The sequence below is a fragment of the Phascolarctos cinereus genome, unplaced genomic scaffold (genome assembly GCF_003287225.1).
Source record: "Phascolarctos cinereus isolate Bilbo 61053 unplaced genomic scaffold, phaCin_HiC Scaffold_5;HRSCAF=322, whole genome shotgun sequence".
NCBI classification, from domain to species: Eukaryota; Metazoa; Chordata; class Mammalia; order Diprotodontia; family Phascolarctidae; genus Phascolarctos; species Phascolarctos cinereus.
In genome coordinates this window covers 54,016,476-54,034,724 of record NW_027555958.1, presented here as the reverse complement: position 1 = coordinate 54,034,724, position 18,249 = coordinate 54,016,476, and the positions used below count along the sequence as shown (strand labels likewise).

The window sequence follows — 18,249 nt, the reverse complement described above, 5'->3', positions numbered from 1 at the left end:
CTAATATCTCTGTTTCTGCTAGGGTCAAATACAAACTCCTGTGTTTGGTCTTTAAACAACCTTGACTCTGATCTATCTTTGCAGTCTTATTATATTATTACTCCCCTTCATTCCTCCTCACAGAGTTCACTCTATGATCCAGGCTTCTGCCTGTTCTATATACACAGGACTCCACCTCCAATCTCTAGACCTTCGTTCGGGCTATACTTCACACCTGAAATGTTGGTAAAAGGATAGCAGCCAGTTGAGAAATCTCATGGATGGCTCTTCTGGTATAAGGACAATCCAGCTACTCTATGGTGGACTTTGAGGGTCTGTATCTATATGTTGTTGATATTTGTATCTCTTCCAGTTTTTAGTGCTTCATCATGGCCAGGAGGGACCCCTGGATTCTTGCAGGTTATGACAGCTTGGAGAAAACTTTAGCAGTTCCTATGAAGCTGGAAAAATATAGCCCATGATCAGCTTTATACTAGTCATCTGAAGAACAACTTTGCTAGTGACGTGCCAGAGAGACTCATTGCCAAGCTGGCTACAGGGGAACAAATCTTCAGTGTGGCAACTCTCAAATGTGGTACAAAAGTTGCAATCTGAATCTGTGAAGGGAAGGCCAGACCAACAAATTTACAGATCCTTGATGTCATGAATGTGTGGGATATTACTAAATATATATTAAATATAAAAGATATATAAAATATGAAATATATATTAAATATAAATGTGATATATTAAATATAATAAATATATTAAATATAATAAATAAAAATAAAGTTAAAAACAAAGACTTAGATAGATACCTTGAAAGTAGAAAGGAGTTTATTGCTTTCTCATGAGAAAGGCTACCACCCCTGGTCGCCATTGCAGGCCAGGAGAGTGTTTGTTACAGAAATCAAGGCTTATTTATACTCTAACTTGAGCTCCTCCTCCCTAATCCCCTTCCCCTTATCCCATTGGCTGGGCTTTCAGGAGGTACAGTCTCTTCACCGAGACACAAGTTTGCCCAGAGACAAGAAAAGGTGGGAAGTTTTGCAAGGGCAAACAGTTCAGGTTGGGGTAGGGCTATTCATTCTGCTGCATGCTTAAAAACAGGGTCTGAGTGGGAAAGGGTTTTGAAAGCAACAATCAAGAACTATTAACAAGAACTATTGACCCCCTGAGGAGGCTTCACTTCTGAGAGGTCATCTCCCACATGAAGAATGGTCTTTCCTCCGTGCATTGTACTGTACTCGTACTAGTATGTTGGTTGGACGAACGGCTCTTGGGACCCCTTGGATTGTCTACAGGGACTGTAAAGAGATCATCTGGGACACAGCCTTCGTTTTACAGATTAAGAAACTGTGTAAAATCAGAGATTTCAGATAACCTGTCCAGTGTCACATGGGTAATAAGTAGCAAAGCTGGTATTTAAGCCCATGTCCTTTGACTACAAAGCTAGTACTCTTTCCACAATATCATACTATCTCTCTATTCCTTCTTAGCCATTGTTCCAATAATGTGATATCCTCTAGACAGACTATATCAAAGAAAAATATATTATATGCATATAGATGGAGAGATGTAGATGTATAAATACTGTATTCCTCATTTTTGGTACAAGAAACAGTCTTATTTACCATTATTCTATAGCCAAGCAATTTCTAGTTTAGAAACAGAAAGATGTCCAAACTGGCATAGTTCCCTTATCCCCTCTGTCTCTAACCCAAGATGATTTGAGGTAACATTGATGAAAATCTTAAACAAGGAAAAAATCATAATACAATGTTAAAATACAGTTTAAGGTTAACATTCTAGAACACTCACTACTCAATTTCCCCCTTGACCACTCCCCTCATGGGCTGAAAGGGTACAAAAAAGGATACTGCCCTTAGATGGGCCAATCACTTCATGGTTGTAGGGAGGCAATGATCCCAACTAGATAAGAATTAACACAGATTTATAGATCTTAAGCTATTTCTCTAAGAAAGGTCTTCTCTTCTTGGACTTCTACACTTTCAAACAAGGAAAAGTCTTGAAAAAACTTTTAGACTAGAGAAATATTAAACTCTTAGTATCTTCATTTGAACTATAAAGAGGTGCTTAATATACTTCCACAACTATAATGTGGCATTTTCTATAGCATGTATACTTTTGCTATCAGCACCCATGTTTTAAGGGTAAATATTTTATCTTTTTAATCTTTAAGAATTTTTAAAAATCAATTTCATTGTTGCTTTCTGTTTTTTATATCACTTCATTTCCCCAAATATATCTTTTACTAGCCCCTGCCTGGTAAGAAAAAGGAAAGGGTGGAGGGGGAAGAGTGAAGCACTTCAATAAAATTAACCAATACATCAGCCAAATCTGAGAGCGTATGATATATTCCACATCCTTGGTCCCCCATCTCTCCAAAGAAGGAAAGGACCAGACTTTGCTTGGTTCTTCTCAGGGGCCAAGATTGGTTATAATAATTTTATAACATTCAGTTTCATTTTTTAATACTTTCTGTTTACACTGTTCTGGTTATTATGTATATTGTTTTCCTGATTCTGGTTATTTTTATTCTGATCATTTCATGTCTTCCCAAATTTCTGAATTATTTATATTTTTTTCTATATATTTCTTATGGTATGATAATATTACATTGCATTCACATACAATAATTTGTTTAGCCATTTCCCAACAATGAGCATCTATTTTCTTTTTTAAAAATTATTTTGATATATTTTGTTTTTATATCATCCTCATTTCTCATATCCATTCCACTCCCAGAAAGCCATCTCTTATGACAAGTAAATAATGAAAGGAAGGAAGGAAGGAAGGAAGGAAGGAAGGAAGGAAGGAAGGAAGGAAGGAAGGAAGGAAGGAAAGAAGGAAGGAAGGAAGGAAGGAAGGAAGAAAAAGGAGGGAAGGAACAAATGAATGAATGAAAGGAGGAAAGGAAGGAAAGAGAAAGAAAAAAAGAAAGAGAAAAAAACACCAGTTCAGAAAAACTAAGTAACACATCAACCAAATCCAAGTTTGCAAACCCAACTACTTTTCCAGTTCTTTGTCCCCGCAGAAAGCCATGCTGTGAATGTTTTGGTATATATACAGATATATCTATATATAAAATCTTTGGGGCATTTAAGTGATGCAGTGGATAAAGTGCCTGGTTTGGAGTCAGGAAGATCAGTCTTCCTGAGTTCAAATCCAGCATCAGACACTTACTAGCTGTGTGACCCTGGGTAAGTCACTTAACCCTGTTTGCCTCAGTTTCTTCATCTGTAAAATAAGATGGAGAAGGAAATGGTAAACCACTCCAGTATCTTTGCCAAGAAAACCCCAAATAGAGTCATGGAGAGTTGGACATGACTGAAAAATGACCCAACAAAAAATCTGACACATATCACCTATATGACTTTGGATAAGTCACTTGACTTCTGGTGGACCTGAGTTTCCTCCTTTGTGCTAATTTTTTCTAAGTCTCCTTCCACCTGTAAATGTATGATCCTACAAATGACTAAATGAGCTAATGTATGGGGAAACACTGCAAATTTGTAAAACATTATTGAAATATAAGGTGGTGGTACCCTGATGTAGTGGGAAAGCCTACTGGATCTAAAGACAGAAGGCATGGGTTCAGATCCTGACTCTGCTGCTTCACCGCTTGTGGGACCTTGGGACAAGTCCTTTCATCTCTCTGAACCTCAGTTTACTCATCTGTAAAATGAGAGGATGAAAGTAGATGATATCTAAGGCCTCTTCCAGCTCTAAATTGTATAGTCCTAAGAGACAAACGGTAACAAATCTCGATGAATGTGAACACAATGTTTTTAAACACAGAAATTGTCATGGCATAGAAGTAGCAAATAATTAGTAAATCTTTTCAGCTCAACACCTGTTACCACACCCAGGAAGAAAAGGTTTTCATTACACTCCCAGGGCTCCATGAACTGCCAAATTACAAACACCTAAGGTAAAGGTTAGTTATGGTGAAGAAAGATAACAGCATAAAGCAGGAAAATGACTTCCTTATGGTTCTGTTGAATCCATTTCTTCACCTGGACTTTTGGGGTCAGCAGCATTTAATGAGAGGACATAGGTCAAACAGGGGATGGGCAGGACCTAGAGGTCTGACAGATGTATAGTGGCAGAGAGGTCATGAAGGGACGGGGTGGGGCATCAAATCAGTATCAGGAAGTAGGAGGATGTCCAGGCTTGTCAACAGTAAGGAGACAGGACCTCAAAGATCCTCTATTGGACTAAGAAGATCCAGCAGCAGGTACAGGAGTTTAGAGACTGTATCCTAGTCCTTTCTAAGGTCAGGGGTGGAGCAGAGGCATGGCTTTAGTCTTACAGGAATTGGTGTATAAAGGAGAGAAACAAGGTAGGGACAGTTACTGGAACTCAGGGGTACGAGGCAGAACTTGATTCCAAAGAATAAGGCAAAAACCAGTGTTTACTAGAACCAAGCCAGAGAAGGAGCAGTAAATAGCAAGCTGAAGCCCTGATCTATTAGTCTAAGACCCCAGTTTCCCATCCAGTGGTAGGATTGGTCCCATAGTCTGGGACAGGGCTGAAACTAGGAAGCTAAGTGGCCCAGTGCATCAAGTGATGGACCTGGAGTCAGGAAGACTGGAGTTCAAACCTGGCCTCAGACATTTACCAGCTATGTGATTCTGGGCAAGTCACCTAACATCTGGTTGCCTCAGTTGAAAAATGGAGATAATAATAGCACCTACCTCCCATGGTTGTTATAAGGATCAAATGAAATAACATGTAAAGCATTTTGGAAACCTTAAAGCACTATATAAATACTAGCTATTATTACTGTTATTGATATAGAGTAGCTTCAGCTACCAAGGTTAGAAGGTTACAGGCGCAGAGAGCCAAGCAGATAATTACGTCCCCATTATATTTTAACTTCTTTACAGATTGGCAGAAACTAGGTATAGACCAACATCTCACCCCATATACCAAAATAAGGTTAAAATGGGTACATGATTTAGACAGAAAGACACAGACATAAAGGGTGATACCATAAGCAAATCAGGGAAGAATGGAGTAGTTTATCTGTCAGATCTATGGAGAAGGGAAGAATTTATGATCAAACAAGAAATAGCATTACAGGATGTAAAATGGATAATTATGATTACATTAAATTAAAAATTTACCTAAAGCCAATGCAACCAAGTTTAGAAGGAAAGCAAAAAACTGGGGAAAAAATTTTACAGCAAATTTTTCTGATAAAGGCCTCCTTTCTCAAATATAGAGAGAACTAAGTCAAATTTATAAGAATATGAGTCATTCCCAATTGATAAATGGTCAAAGGATATGAACAGGAAGTTTTCAGGAGAAATCAAAGCTATCTATAGTTATATGAAAAAAATGCTCTAAATCACTATTGATTAGAGAAATACAAATTAAAACAACTCTGAGGTACTACCTCACACCTATCAGATTGGCTAATTATGGCAGAAAAGGAAAATGACAAATGTTGGAAGGAACGTGGGAAAATTGGGACACTTATCCACTACTGGTGAAGTTGTGGACTAATTCAACCATTCTGGAGAACAATCTGGAACTATACCCAAAGGGCTATCAAACTGTGCATGCCCTTTGACCAAGTAATATCACTACTAGGCCTGTATCCCAAAGAGATCAAAGGAAAAGGAGAAGTTCCTATAATACAAAAATATTTATAGCAGCTCTTTTTGTGGTGGCAAAGAATTAAAAATTGAGAGGATGTCCATCAGTTGGGGAATACCTAAACAAATTGTGATATTTGATTGTGATGGAATACTATTGTACTATAATAATTGATGAGCAGAATGGTTTCAGGAAAATCTGGGAAGACTTATATGAACTGATACAAAGTGAAGTGAGCAGGACCAAACATTGTCCACAGTGAAAGCAATATTGTACGGATCAACTGTGAATGACTTAACTATTCTTATGGATATAATGATACAAGATAATTCTGAAGGACTTATGATGAAAAATGCTATTCACCTCCAGAGAAAGAACTGGTAAGAGTCTGAATACAGATCGAAGCATACTATTTTTCACTTTTTCTTTTTCTTGTTTTTTTTTTTGTCTGCCTTCTCTTTTGCAACATGCCTAACATGGAAATGTTTTATATGACTACACATGTATAATCTATATCAAAGTGCTTGCCTTCTCAAGGAGGGGAAAGGGAAGGAGGAAGGGAATTTGGAACTCAAAAATATTAAAAAAAAGTTAATTGTTTTTACATATAATTGAGAATAAAATAAAATAAAAACTCCCTTTTTTTTAAAAAGGTGATTGGGGTTCAGTGACTTGCCCAGGGTCACACAGCTAGTAAGTGTCAAGTGTTTGGTCTGAGGCCGGATTTGAACTCAGGTCCCCCTGACTTCAGTGCCAGTGCTCTATCCACTGTGCCACCTAGCTGCCCCTCTCTCCTAATATCTAGAAGCAACCAAAAAGGGCTTTATCTTCCCAAAAGCTTCCATAATTAATGGTGATTCATCATTATTCAGCAACTGAGCTATAGTTTCTTCAGTTCAACATGAATTACCACTTTTAATTTTTATCAATCAGTTCACTAACACTAGTCTCTTTTCCCATGATATCTTTCCTCCCTTTCACATCCAAGCTCCTAAAAACTCTCCTTGCCTCCACTATCTTCCCACCCACCCCCCTTCTGAGACTAGGTCTTCCTAGCTTACCTAGCTAGAAATGAAGCAGCTACTCATAAGCTGCATTCCATAACTGAGCAGCACGGAAGCTTTGACCTATTCCCTCCGTGGATCACCTGACCCCTCCTTAGGCAGCCTGGTGCCCCTGACCCCATTCCTGGAGGTTCACCATATTGGTGCCAAATTTAGTGCAGACAACCAATTGGCTTTAGGCCAAGTGCAACTCAGAAATCTGGAGCCTCAGCCTTCCCAGGAGCAAAGATCAGATGCCACCACACCCAGCTCTCTCACTTTTCAGCCTCTGGCAGTCTGGCTTCTGACTTCATCTCCCAACTGAAACTGATCTCTCCAAAGATGCCAGTGAAACTTTAGTTACAAAATCCAAGGGGCAGCTAGGTGGTACAGTGGATAGAGGCCTGGAGTCAGGAGGAAATGAGTTCAAATCCAGCCTTAGACACGTCACACTTACTAGCTGTGTGACCCTGGGCAAGTCACTTAACCTTGATTGCCTTACCAAAAAAAAAAAATCTGATGGCTTTTTCTTAATCCTTATCTTTCTTGACCTCTCTGAGAAGGATTTCCACACTGCCCAACACTCTCTCCTCCTAGTCTCTCTCCTTGGGTGTCTGTGACACCGTCTACTTTGGCATGTCTGAGCTCTTAGTCTATTTTGCTGGATGATCAAGTATAACCCATCCCTACCACTGAAAGTATACTCCAAGGCCCTCTCCTCTCTAAATGCTCTGGGTGATCTCATCAGCTCTCTTGGCTTCAATTATTATGTCTATGCAGTTTTCTCCCAAATCTATTCAGCCCTGGACCCTTCCCCTAGTCCTTGTCCCAGATACACATTTTAAAGTGGATGTATGAAATGCTAGCTGTTATCTCAAACGCTCCAAGTCTGAAATGGAACTATTCTTTTCCCTCAAATCCACCCCTCCCTCCAAACCTTTCTATTTCCACTCTGGACACCCCCATTCTCCTGATCACCCAGGTTCACAACCCAGGAGTCATCCTTGACTCCACGCTCTTTCCTAGCACATATCCAATTAGTTGCCAAGTCTTGCTCTACATCGTCTCTTACATCAGTTCCCTCTCCTCCACTCACAAGGCCAACACCCTGGTTTAAGCCCTCATTACCTCTCCAAGACTATCCAGTCACCTTCTAATTTATCTCCCTGCCTTGAGATTCTTTCCTTTCCAATCTGCCCTCCACACAATGGGCAAACTTGTTTTCTTAAAGCACAGCTCTGGCCAAGTCACTCACTTGCTCAATTAACTCTTCTGGCTCCTCATTACCTCCAGAGTGAAATGGAACCCATTTAAAGTTCAGCATTTAAAGGCCTTTATGACCTGGTTATAGCCGATTATACAATGCTCCCTTCATGCACTTATCAGCCTAGCCAAACTGGTTCTTACTGTTCCTCTGTCTCTTGCACAAGTTATTCTCGATGCCAGGAATGCACTCTCTCTTCACCATTGGGGGATTCTTAGAGAATCTTCCAATTTCCTTCAAAACTAAACTCAAGCATAAGTTGCTTTTCCTCACCAAACTACCTTGTATTTACTTTGTATATACTCACATGTGTGCATGCTATCTCCCCTAATAGAATATAAACTCCTTGGGGGAAAGGATGGCTTAATTTTATTTGCATGTCCCCAGGACCCAAGTTCCTGGCACAAAAACATTGATTTAATAACTTCTGGTTGATTCATGCCACCTCTCCCGTCTAGCACTTCCCACGTTAGGCTGTCTCTGTTTTGAGAGGTGCTGGGCTCTAGGGCACTTGGACAGACTGGTCTTCAATAGCTGAAAGCATCAAGGCTTAGGGCCTAGGCTTAGCATAGGCTTAAGGTCCTTCCAGCTTGGGAGAAGCTGCTAGAGCAGTACTGTTGGCATAACCTCATTCTCTTCATACTTTAGCTTAACATTTAGGCTTTTGTTTTATTTTGTTTTCTGAGCAATTCAAAACATGAAAGAAGCAGCCCTAGGGCTGATCTCTATACCTTTAACCTATGGGACCCATGATCCAGATGGATTTCTAATGTTTTCCATACAATTCATTTGATAATGAAAAACACAGTGGGGAAAAAAACCAGTTACTAGCATCTAAATACTTAGATACCTTCAAGGAGATCAATGTCCATTACTATAAGGAAAGGATGAAGGCCTAGATCTAGATAGACCCTCATGTCTAATTAGAAACAATGCTCAAGCCTCCACCAGAATGACTTTATGCTCTCCTTTGTGTAGTGGAAGGCTCAAAAAGCCTAATGACTCACTGTGTGAACCCGATGGGCGACTTCACCTTTCTGAGCAGCAAGATCGCTCATCAACAAGATGGGAGAGTGTGCTTGCACTGCCTGCCTCAGGCACGTGATGCAAAGGAACAGCTTTGAAGCATGAAAAAGAACTGGATCAGGTCAAGAACCTGGGTTCCAGGCCTGGCTCGGCCACTTGCTAGACATGTGCTCTAGGGCCAGTCAGACCCTCCCCCTGGGCCTTTCCCATCTATGACATGAGGCAACTGGAGAGATAATGATGAAGATCCTTCCAGTGCTAAGATTTCATGATCCTAAACAGCAAAACATTCTCATTACTTCTACATCTTTGCCTGAATCTCTTACTATCTTGAATGAAGCTTCACAACACCAATGTAGAGATGTGAAGTCATCTGTCCATGGAAGGAATGACCTTAAAACCCACCTAAGAATCCTGATTCCTGGATTTCTCCCTTCCCTTTCCTCTAATATTATTCAAACTTAAGGAATCAGAGAACAAATGGCAAACCTGGATCATTATTTATGCCTCCTTACAAAAGGCAGCAAGAATCTATCAAGATTTTATGCCCACGATTGTCCCAATCACAGTTTTTAATACAGAAATAAAGCTGTTCAGGGCCTCTGCTTTGGCCTGGCTTTGCTTCACTGAGAGGCGCACTTGCGACTGCTCAGGATCTAATAGCAGTTCTGTTAGAAAGAGGCAGCCTGCACCGTCCTGGGCACTAAAGTAGGCCTTCCAGGGCTGAACACCAGCCTTGCTCAGGGCGATGGTCTGGATGTTCACCATCTGCAGAGCTGTCTGGATGGTGTCAGGATGGGCTACTCCTTGCCAGGGGAAAACTTCTCGGTGGGCCACTTCCAGGCTCAGCCAAGTCTTCTCAAACTGCTCAGCAGTTAGTTGGCCATTAGGGAGCAGGAGGAAAGATCCAGAGTCACACAGAGGCTGTCGCTCCTCTTTGTTCTCTGAAACTAAGGATCCTAAAATGAAAAGAAAGAGAATCTTCTCTAATAGACGTGTTTAATAAAAAATGGTATGTGTTTAAATGCCCAAATCTCTAAACGTATAAGGCATTTTTCATCCTTGGAAACATGTTTAATAACCAGTACTCTGAAGTATACTGGTGGCTTCACTTAGATGAACTTTTCTCAATCAGAAAAATAATAAAAGCTGTCCTATATTTAACATATTGTGGAAGGCTAATAAGAAGGGTCCTAAGTCCCCCTCAAAGTTTTTACCTGATGCAGAAAGGACTCCATTTCCAGAAGGTTCAGGGCCGTGAGGCTCTGACACCTGAGGTGAAGAGATGGCTGCCCAGCATGCTTTGCTATACATTGGTACTAATGTGTTGAACTCAGAGACCCAGCTATTTACAGGTCTTTCTGCTTGGTCTTCCAGGAGCCCAAGAGAAGGGTCAGATTTGGGGCTACATAGGATTCGCTTCACCTCATCAATGCCAGTTAAGAGAAGGCGATAGTAGAAGAGCCCTCGGTCCCTTACTGCCATATCCTTTTCCTCCTCTAGGAGAGAAAATCAAAAACATATAAATGACTTTAACATTCTCTCACCATCCTCATGCCATACATTTTCCATTCTGATGTAAACATGAAAAAAGGAAAAGAGAAGGGGAAGAAAAAACCAAAAAAAAAGAAAGGGAAGAAGAGCCAGGAAGACTGAACAACTAGTTTCTCCTCAGAGTCTGGACATATTTTGCCAATAAGCCAAAGTCATAGAGATTATCACTGTCAGTTCAAGGCAGATGCTGTTCCTCCCAAGGGACCCACCTATGCAGTAATATAGCAGACGCCCCAGCATGTCTTGGCACTCAGCAGGCCGGGAGAGAAACAGGCGCAGCAGTGCTGTCAATAACTCCATCTTAACTGCTGGAAATGTCTCTGCCTTCACGTTTTCCACAAAGTCCTCCAACACATATGGAGCATTCGGGATTGTTTCCCCGTGTACTCCAAGGAGCCAGATCAGCGCCTGCTTTCCCTAGGGAGTTAAGGAAGTAAGAAGAGGCTGGTAAAGTACAGGACATAAAGTGACAGATGACTGTCACCTTTGCCTCTCTCAGTACAGGGGAAAACGTATAACCATCTAGTTTGGTTATCGCTGCTGATTCTCTCCACCAGAGCCTGCTGTAAAGGAGGCAGATATGCCATCACACAGAAGTGACTAAGTAGGAGAGTGCTGCTAAGGCTCCCAGAGCCTGGGTTTATTTGGCAGGATGGTTTCCTAAGCTTTGAGGCCTGTGTGCCTAATGCCTGCCAAATGAACTTTACTAACAACAACAATCGCTAATATTTATATAGTGCTTTAAGATTTGCAAACTGTTTTACATATATCTCATTTGATCTTCCCAACAACCTGGAAGGTAGGTACTATCATTATCCCATTTTACAGATAAGAAAACTGAGGCTGCCAAAAGGTGTGACTTGCCCAGGATCAAACAGCTAGTAAGTATCTGAGGAAGAATTTGAGCCCACATCTTCCTGACTTCCCATCCTGTATTCTATCCACTATGCCACACGGCTCCCTCACTAAATTACCTTTCTAAAATTACTTCCAAAGGCTAGAGAAAGACAGTGGAATTCTCAAAAACGTATGGCCCCAAATTGCTCAGGAGGACAATTATAGCAAGTTATTTGTGATTCAAACATATAAATTCATTCTAAAAGATCCCATTTTAGACCCCAGTCGGGAAGTGGCTGTAAAACAAGTTCAGTGAGCACAGTTGTAAGAATCCCACCCTCCTCCTTGAAGAAACCAAGGCTGAGCCTATACCTCGCTATCCTGAATGTTCTCCTCACAGCCAGGCAGGGCCTGACACACAGCCTCCATGCACTGAGGACAAAGCCAGACCAGGTTTCGGAAAGTCTGTACCACAGCTACAGAAAAACACAGAACACCACAGAAATCGTAAGTCTCACATGTAAAAAAGCAAACCAGAGTCAGGCATTTATTCACATCTAAGCTCCACAGGGGTCTCTGTAAAATTTCCTGGGACTTAAAAAAAATAAGAAAAAGAATTTTTACTGGAATGATCTGTCTGTGAAACATCTGCCAACAAACATTTCCCAACATCAGTCTTTTTACTATTAGGTCAGAGAAATGAGGTTTCTTCTTTGGATTACAATATTACCAATTCTAATCCAGTGGCAAAGCAGAAGAAATAATGGGTCCTATTATAACTCTTCATTTTGGTCATGATTCCAAGAAGTAATGATAGCTAATAGCTACCATTTACATAGCACTTTGATGTTTGCAAAATGCTTTACATATTATGTCATTTGATTTCATTTACATATATTATCTCATTTCAAGAAGATGGCTGGTATGAAATCCAAACATCAGTACAAGATCAAGCAGGGCTATCTATGGCAAATTCATACTAGGAGCCTGTGCTAAGACTTCTTTGATACTTTAAGAGACATAAAGAACTCAAAAGAGACACAGAGTTCCACACACCTCTGATACAATGCCCAAGGGAAACACAGAGAGCAAATTAGAGAATCTTTGAGTAATTTTATGGAACATCACTGGTCTAAAAATCATGGTTTAAATTAAGGAGATGAGTAAAAAAAAATAAACAGGACAGCAATATTCTCATCTAAAGGTGAGTGACAGCTAAGAAAACAAGGCTGTACAGTATGGCCTCCGTTTGAGAAACACTAAGATTCTGGGCTCAGCTCCTCCCCTGGCTGCTATTGCTGCTATAGCTGCTAAGCTGGGCTCCTGGATTCACGGCCACACCTGAATGAGTCTGTGCAGCAGCTGGATGAAGTGTTCATGAAATACTTGTTGAGAGATGCCTGGAAGAGTGAAAGAAGTCTCTGTGAATGGAGGAGAGGGCAGAGGAAGGAAGGGAACAGCCTGAAGTTTTCCCTACACCAATCTGAAGCAAAAGGCCTGAAATATGCAGGTTCTGGACAGCAGAATCTCCACCCAGGCACACCTTTCTTTAGAAAAGCTAAAATCGCATTGTTGGCAAAGAATGTAGCTAAACAGCAATTACCTGAGGTTATGTGCTCCTGCCTGAGCACCAGCAGCTCTGTTAGGATCTGAACACACTGATCTGTGTAGGTCCTGGCAATGGCACCTACCAAGGAAGGGAAGGCAAAAGCAGTTGTAAAATAAGAAATAATCACCAAATACAACTAAGTGACTAAGAATCTGAACACCGGAGGAGCTTCTTTAAGCCAAAGACCAAGTGGGCTAGAGCCATAGGCACACAGATGCCTTCCAGCAAAGCTGACTGTAAAGTGAACTTTGGTTAAAAGAAAAATCCTATTTTTTCACTAATTCCCACTATAACCTTGGGGATTCTTGGGGGCAAAAAACCTCTCAATAAAAATGAGTTGCAAACTTTAGCCAAAAAAAAGCACTTTAAGGTGGCCCCTGGGAGGCATTCTGGACATCACAGACCAGCAGAGCTTAGAAATGTACCTGTTAATAGTATTCTGTAGCAATTTCCTACCTCCAGGTCCTACTCTCCACCATTATCAGTCTCTCCTTTGCCCTACAAAAAACCAAGAGATTTTTTTTTCCTGTCAGAGGATCCCCCTAACTCTATGCCTAAAGCTTTAAAATTTTAGCGTCTCTCCTTTCTGTTCAGATATTTATAATACTTCAACTAGAACTGTAGTTCTAGGCCTTGTCAAAAGGTGCCACCATTTATCAGAAGATACTTAAAATTCTAGGGAGTTTGGAAACAAGATAAGATTAGGGGTCAGGAGAACACATATCTAGTCCCAGCTTATTTTGGCAAATCCCTAAACTTTCTGTTCCTCGGGTTCTCTATCTAGAAAATGGGAATTATAATATCTATTCTACCTGCTTTTTAGGAATTTTTGAGAATAACATGAGTTTAGTAATTTGAAAAGTATAACTTTATTCAAATGAAAGATGTTATAAACTCTAAATGCTTTATCTTGAGTTCCTTTAAAATGAAGATCTAAAATCGCTATCCTTAGAGAGATGGTGAGTTTGGTCCTGAACAGGCCCTACTTTGCTAATGTGATACCTGCAATTTGTGAGTCATTTGCCCAGTTCTTGATGGAAAGCCTTGTTACCTCTGAAGTTTGCCCTTGAGTCTCTGATGTTCCTCTGGGCATAGCTTTCTGGCTTGCCCATCTGGCCCCAAAGGAGGGAGAAGCAGCAGACACTTTACCTATGGCAAAGATGGCAGCCTGTGCTAGGTCAGCTGACACATCAGTACAGTAATCCCGGAGCTCATCTAGCACCTGCTGGACATTCTCATCATTCACCAGCTCACACAGAACTTCCACTTTCTGCAGTTTGATGTAGTGTGGTTCTGAGTAGGAGCAGAAGAATTTTTTGTAGTGGCTACTGAAGTGGCCAGGCAGACTACGTAGGATCCGTCGCACGTGGCAGAGAGCAGCGAAACAGAGCTCACGGCTCTCTGAGGAACAGGCGGTCAACAAGGGACCCTTGACTCTAACAAGCACATCTGTTTGCACGTGGGGGAATTCTTTTGCCAAAACAAGAAAGAGTTTGGTGGCTGCCATCACCACAGCTGGGCTGCTGCTCTGAAGAGAACTGTCCAACAAATTGAGGATGGCAAAGAGTTCCTCCTCACTTCGAGGCTGGTAGCGTAACAGGAAGCCCAGCACCTCAGCCTGGCCCCACTGGTCCAGGTCTGGCATTCTGCCCCAGAGAGAAAATAAAGTTACTGTTCTGACAGCAAAACACAATTCCTTCTTTGCAACCACGTCTTATCAGCTGCTTAAAACAGGGAAGAATATTTAAAATAAGTTCTGATGGAAGAACACAGAACTTTAAACAAGTTTATAGAGTATAGCATCCCTCTTAAACAAAGCCATAGGTTCTTCTTCAAGAGAGATGCTATCCTATACAAACCTTAACATTTGTGCAAAATTGCCTTTAAAATCACAAGCAACTGCATAACGCTTACTAGTCTAGGATCAAGGGCTTAATCTTTGGCCTCAGATTCAGATTCTCCACATCTTAAGGTAGCACAACTAACTTAGCCGAGAAGTATGTGTGGGAGGGGGGCCCTCAGCAGTATGATGGCTTTAAAACAAGATGGGACCTAATATCTCACAGGGTATGCTCCTGTTTAATACTCTGCATGTGGACAGAAAAGCTCAAAGAAAAGAATTGGTTTTTTGTTCAGTGAATTGTGGGGAAGTTGATAACTGTGGTCCTTTTCACTCCCCTAGGGAAAACTGTTCAAGAACTCTCCTTAATACAGCACAACCACCAAAAGGAATCTCCCAGCTCAACATACAAACCGATTTAAGAGGTGGTGGGCAATGGGTTTATTGATAACAACGCCTCCCTCATGCTTCAAGATCTCCTCCAGAGCTCTCAGGCAATTCACCACTACAATGGGATCCTGGTCTCGAAGGAGACTGTACAATTCGTTCACCAGGGTGCCATCTACAATGAAACATAGAAGAGCAAAAATTTCCAGCAAAGAAAATCTTCAGTCACAGGAATGGAAATAGGTACCCAGCAGAAAACCTCTATTACAAAAATGAAAGTGGCAACCACAGAATGTAAAGCAACAAATCCTGACCTCCAGGTCAGTCTAAGTAGATAATGCTAAGAATCTCACTTGGGCTCCAAACACATGATGGTTCTAACTCATAAAACACCAAGAACTGTAATCTACTTGAAGGCCTCAGTGCACAGAAGCAAATCTCATTCAACAATTCATGGTAATTCATAAGGAAAGTTTTCAATATTTCCTTCTAGTGAAAACACAACTGCTTACTGTCCAAAACACTACGGATACTCAGTAAATACTCACGATGATGAGAAGAACTGCCACTTACCCACTTCAGAGTCTGCGTGGAGATTATACATTTTTGCACAGCCAAGAACTGCCACCCTCCTGACATAGGAAGCTTTATCCCGAAGGCCATTCAAAATAGGTTGCTGGATATATTCTTGTACTCCAGGCATCCTATGCAAAACACTCTGAAGTCAGCCAGGCTCTGAAGAGCCAATTCTGACTTGATTTAGTACCTACAACACTTGGGTCACAGAAGCCTGAGGGAATGCTTTCCAGTGCAAAACCTGGTAATGTGCATCTAATCAGGAAATAAAGAAGAAGACTTCTTTCTAACTCTGAATGCCATCATTATCTGATTTTTGCATGGAATTCTATGGGAGAAGCATAAAAAAGGTCATGTTTGCAAATGCTTAGAAGTCTTCAACAAAAACAAAGGAATCAGATTTCAAGCATTAAAAAAGAAAACCTCACATTGATATAATTGTACTATATGAGTTTTCTAAATCAAACCAGTGGTAGGTTTGAGGGGCCACAAGATTTTCCCCAGTGCTATAAGATCACAAATAAGTTGATTTTATTCCATACTCCTTGATTCCCTAATTATACCAGCAGAAAACTAGAGCTGGGAGAATGAAGTGAGTAGTTGGGGAGGAGAAGACAGGGAGAACACTTACTTACCTAAGGCTGCACATGCTCCTGAGTGCCAATCCTCGGACCATGGGGTTGGGGTCTGAGCAGTCCTTGCATAGTGTATTGATGGCCAGGAGAGCAAGGTCTGGTTTTAGGGGGGCATATGTGCACATGTACAGATACACTAGCTTCTTCTGTACAATGTCCACAGTAGCACTGGCTTTCACCATTTCCATGAAGACACTGGACACATCCACACCCTGAGTCATATGCCTAAAATCAAAATATCAATGAAAGTATAAAAAACAACATTCCCTAAGTTCCAACAATAGGGATTTTAAAGTTTGTTTTCATGAATATATGCACGTATCATTTTCCCAATTAGATTTTTTTTTTTAGGTAATTGGAGTTAAGTGACTTGCCCAGGGTCACACAGCTAGTACATGTCAAGTGTTTTGGTCTGAGGCTGGACTTGAACTCAGGTCCTCCTGACTTCAGAGCTGGTGCTCTATCCGTTATGCCACCTAGCCTGCCCCAATTAGATTCTTAAAAGAAATTGACTGGGTTTTCAACGTCTTTTGTTATCCCAACTGAGTCGGCTCTATTACCTTTACTTACTTAAGGGCCAGATAAGGAAGTGAATTTCTTTCTTCAGGATTAGGCAGGATTGTTCAAATGGAGATAGGTATGCAGGGGGGAGTGAAAGGAGTGGGCAAGAGCAAGCAGGTAGAAAAGCACAAGAAATTAGACTGGTACCTAATAACCCTCTGGATGACATTCCGGTAACGAGGTCTATCAGCTTGAATATGGGGGTTACACAGAGCTTTCTTCAGTTCCTTTACTACATCCTCTGAGCCCAGGTACGGCATTTCTCCAGGCTATCTCTGAGGCAGTTCCTACAGTCCTTAACCTAGGCTGTGTTGAGGGACAAATCTGCAGTAGAAAAGAAATGTCTTTAGGTGACTAGACATAAATCAGCTGGGAGACTCAGGCCCTTGCTTTCCCTAAGGATTGATTGGGGCACCCTGGTTGTCAGGCTGCTAATGCTAACATCAATTATAGAATCATAAATGTTAGAGCTACAAGAGGTCTTGGAAATAATCTAGACCAACTCCCTCACCTGGCACAGAGTAGGCACTTAATAAACTCTTGTTGAATGAACTCATTTTCCAGATAAGAAAACTGCAACATAGTATTGTTAAAAATAAGTTGGAGTTGAAGACTGGGATTTAAATCCTGGCTCTGCCACTTACTATTCATGGGATCATGGAAATACAAGTTACTTTTGTGGAGTAGGCCTCAGTTTTCTCATCTGTAAAATAAGCAGTTCATTCAACAAGTATTTACTAAATGCCTACTCCGTGCCAGGTGCAGGGGATAAGAGACAAGAAATGAAGCAGTCCCTGCCCTCAAGAAGCTTACATTCTAACGAAGAAAACATGTACGTATATAACTACATGTAAAATATAGACAAAATAATTTGCATCTAAGGCCATAGGCGTGGCACTTGAGTTGACCCCTGCACTTGGACCCCTGAAGGCCTCCAAGGTTCTTTCGCCGTTCTCTGAACCTATGACTTGGCCAAGGTCTCATCCTCCAGCGAGCAAGTGCCAATCTCATCTTACAGGTGAAGAAGCAGAGAGGCCCGGGGAGGCATGGCTTGCCTCACTCACTCGGTCAGGAAAGGGCTGCAGGACCAGACCTCCCACCTAGGTTTTCCCTCCAGAGGCCCCCTCCTCCACAGTCGGCCCCCACCTTGGCCCACGACCTCCCAATCACCAGAAGTCCTCGCCCTCTCCGGCCTGAAGCCGCCTCGCGCCCCGCGTCCGGATGTTTCCGCCCGCCCTCCGGAAGTCCCGCCTCCTTCCCTTCTCGAGACCATGGAGGCGCCGCTGCCTCTGCCACTCACTAGAGCCCAG

At 41.5% G+C, this 18,249-nt stretch overlaps 1 protein-coding gene and 1 long non-coding RNA gene across 5 annotated transcripts in view; one reads left to right on the top strand and one right to left on the bottom strand.

Moving 5' to 3' along the window:
* Positions 1-442, top strand: part of LOC110219033 (uncharacterized) — a 122,577-nt gene extending 122,135 nt beyond the window's left edge. The window contains exon 5 of the long non-coding RNA XR_013486872.1: positions 353-442. This is a non-coding gene — a long non-coding RNA (uncharacterized LOC110219033). The remainder of the gene's footprint in view (positions 1-352) is intronic.
* A 356-nt stretch (positions 443-798) lies between these two features.
* AP4B1 (adaptor related protein complex 4 subunit beta 1) lies at positions 799-18,183 on the bottom strand. Of its 4 annotated transcripts, none has more exons than XM_021002134.2 (11): positions 18,110-18,183; positions 17,087-17,263; positions 16,379-16,603; positions 15,741-15,871; positions 15,195-15,342; positions 13,943-14,586; positions 12,935-13,018; positions 11,704-11,807; positions 10,704-10,911; positions 10,158-10,439; positions 799-9,899 (listed from the first exon to the last, which is right to left on the bottom strand). In XM_021002134.2, exons 2-11 carry the CDS (start codon positions 17,197-17,199, stop codon positions 9,475-9,477), a joined length of 2,364 nt encoding a protein of 787 aa, XP_020857793.1. In that variant the 5' UTR covers positions 17,200-17,263; positions 18,110-18,183; the 3' UTR covers positions 799-9,474. The 4 variants fall into 4 exon arrangements, with proteins under 4 accessions (XP_020857793.1, XP_020857785.1, XP_020857831.1 ...); XM_021002126.2 differs by having other exon boundaries at positions 18,086-18,175; XM_021002172.2 differs by having other exon boundaries at positions 14,090-14,586; positions 18,086-18,175.
* Positions 18,184-18,249: the final 66 nt, after the last annotated feature.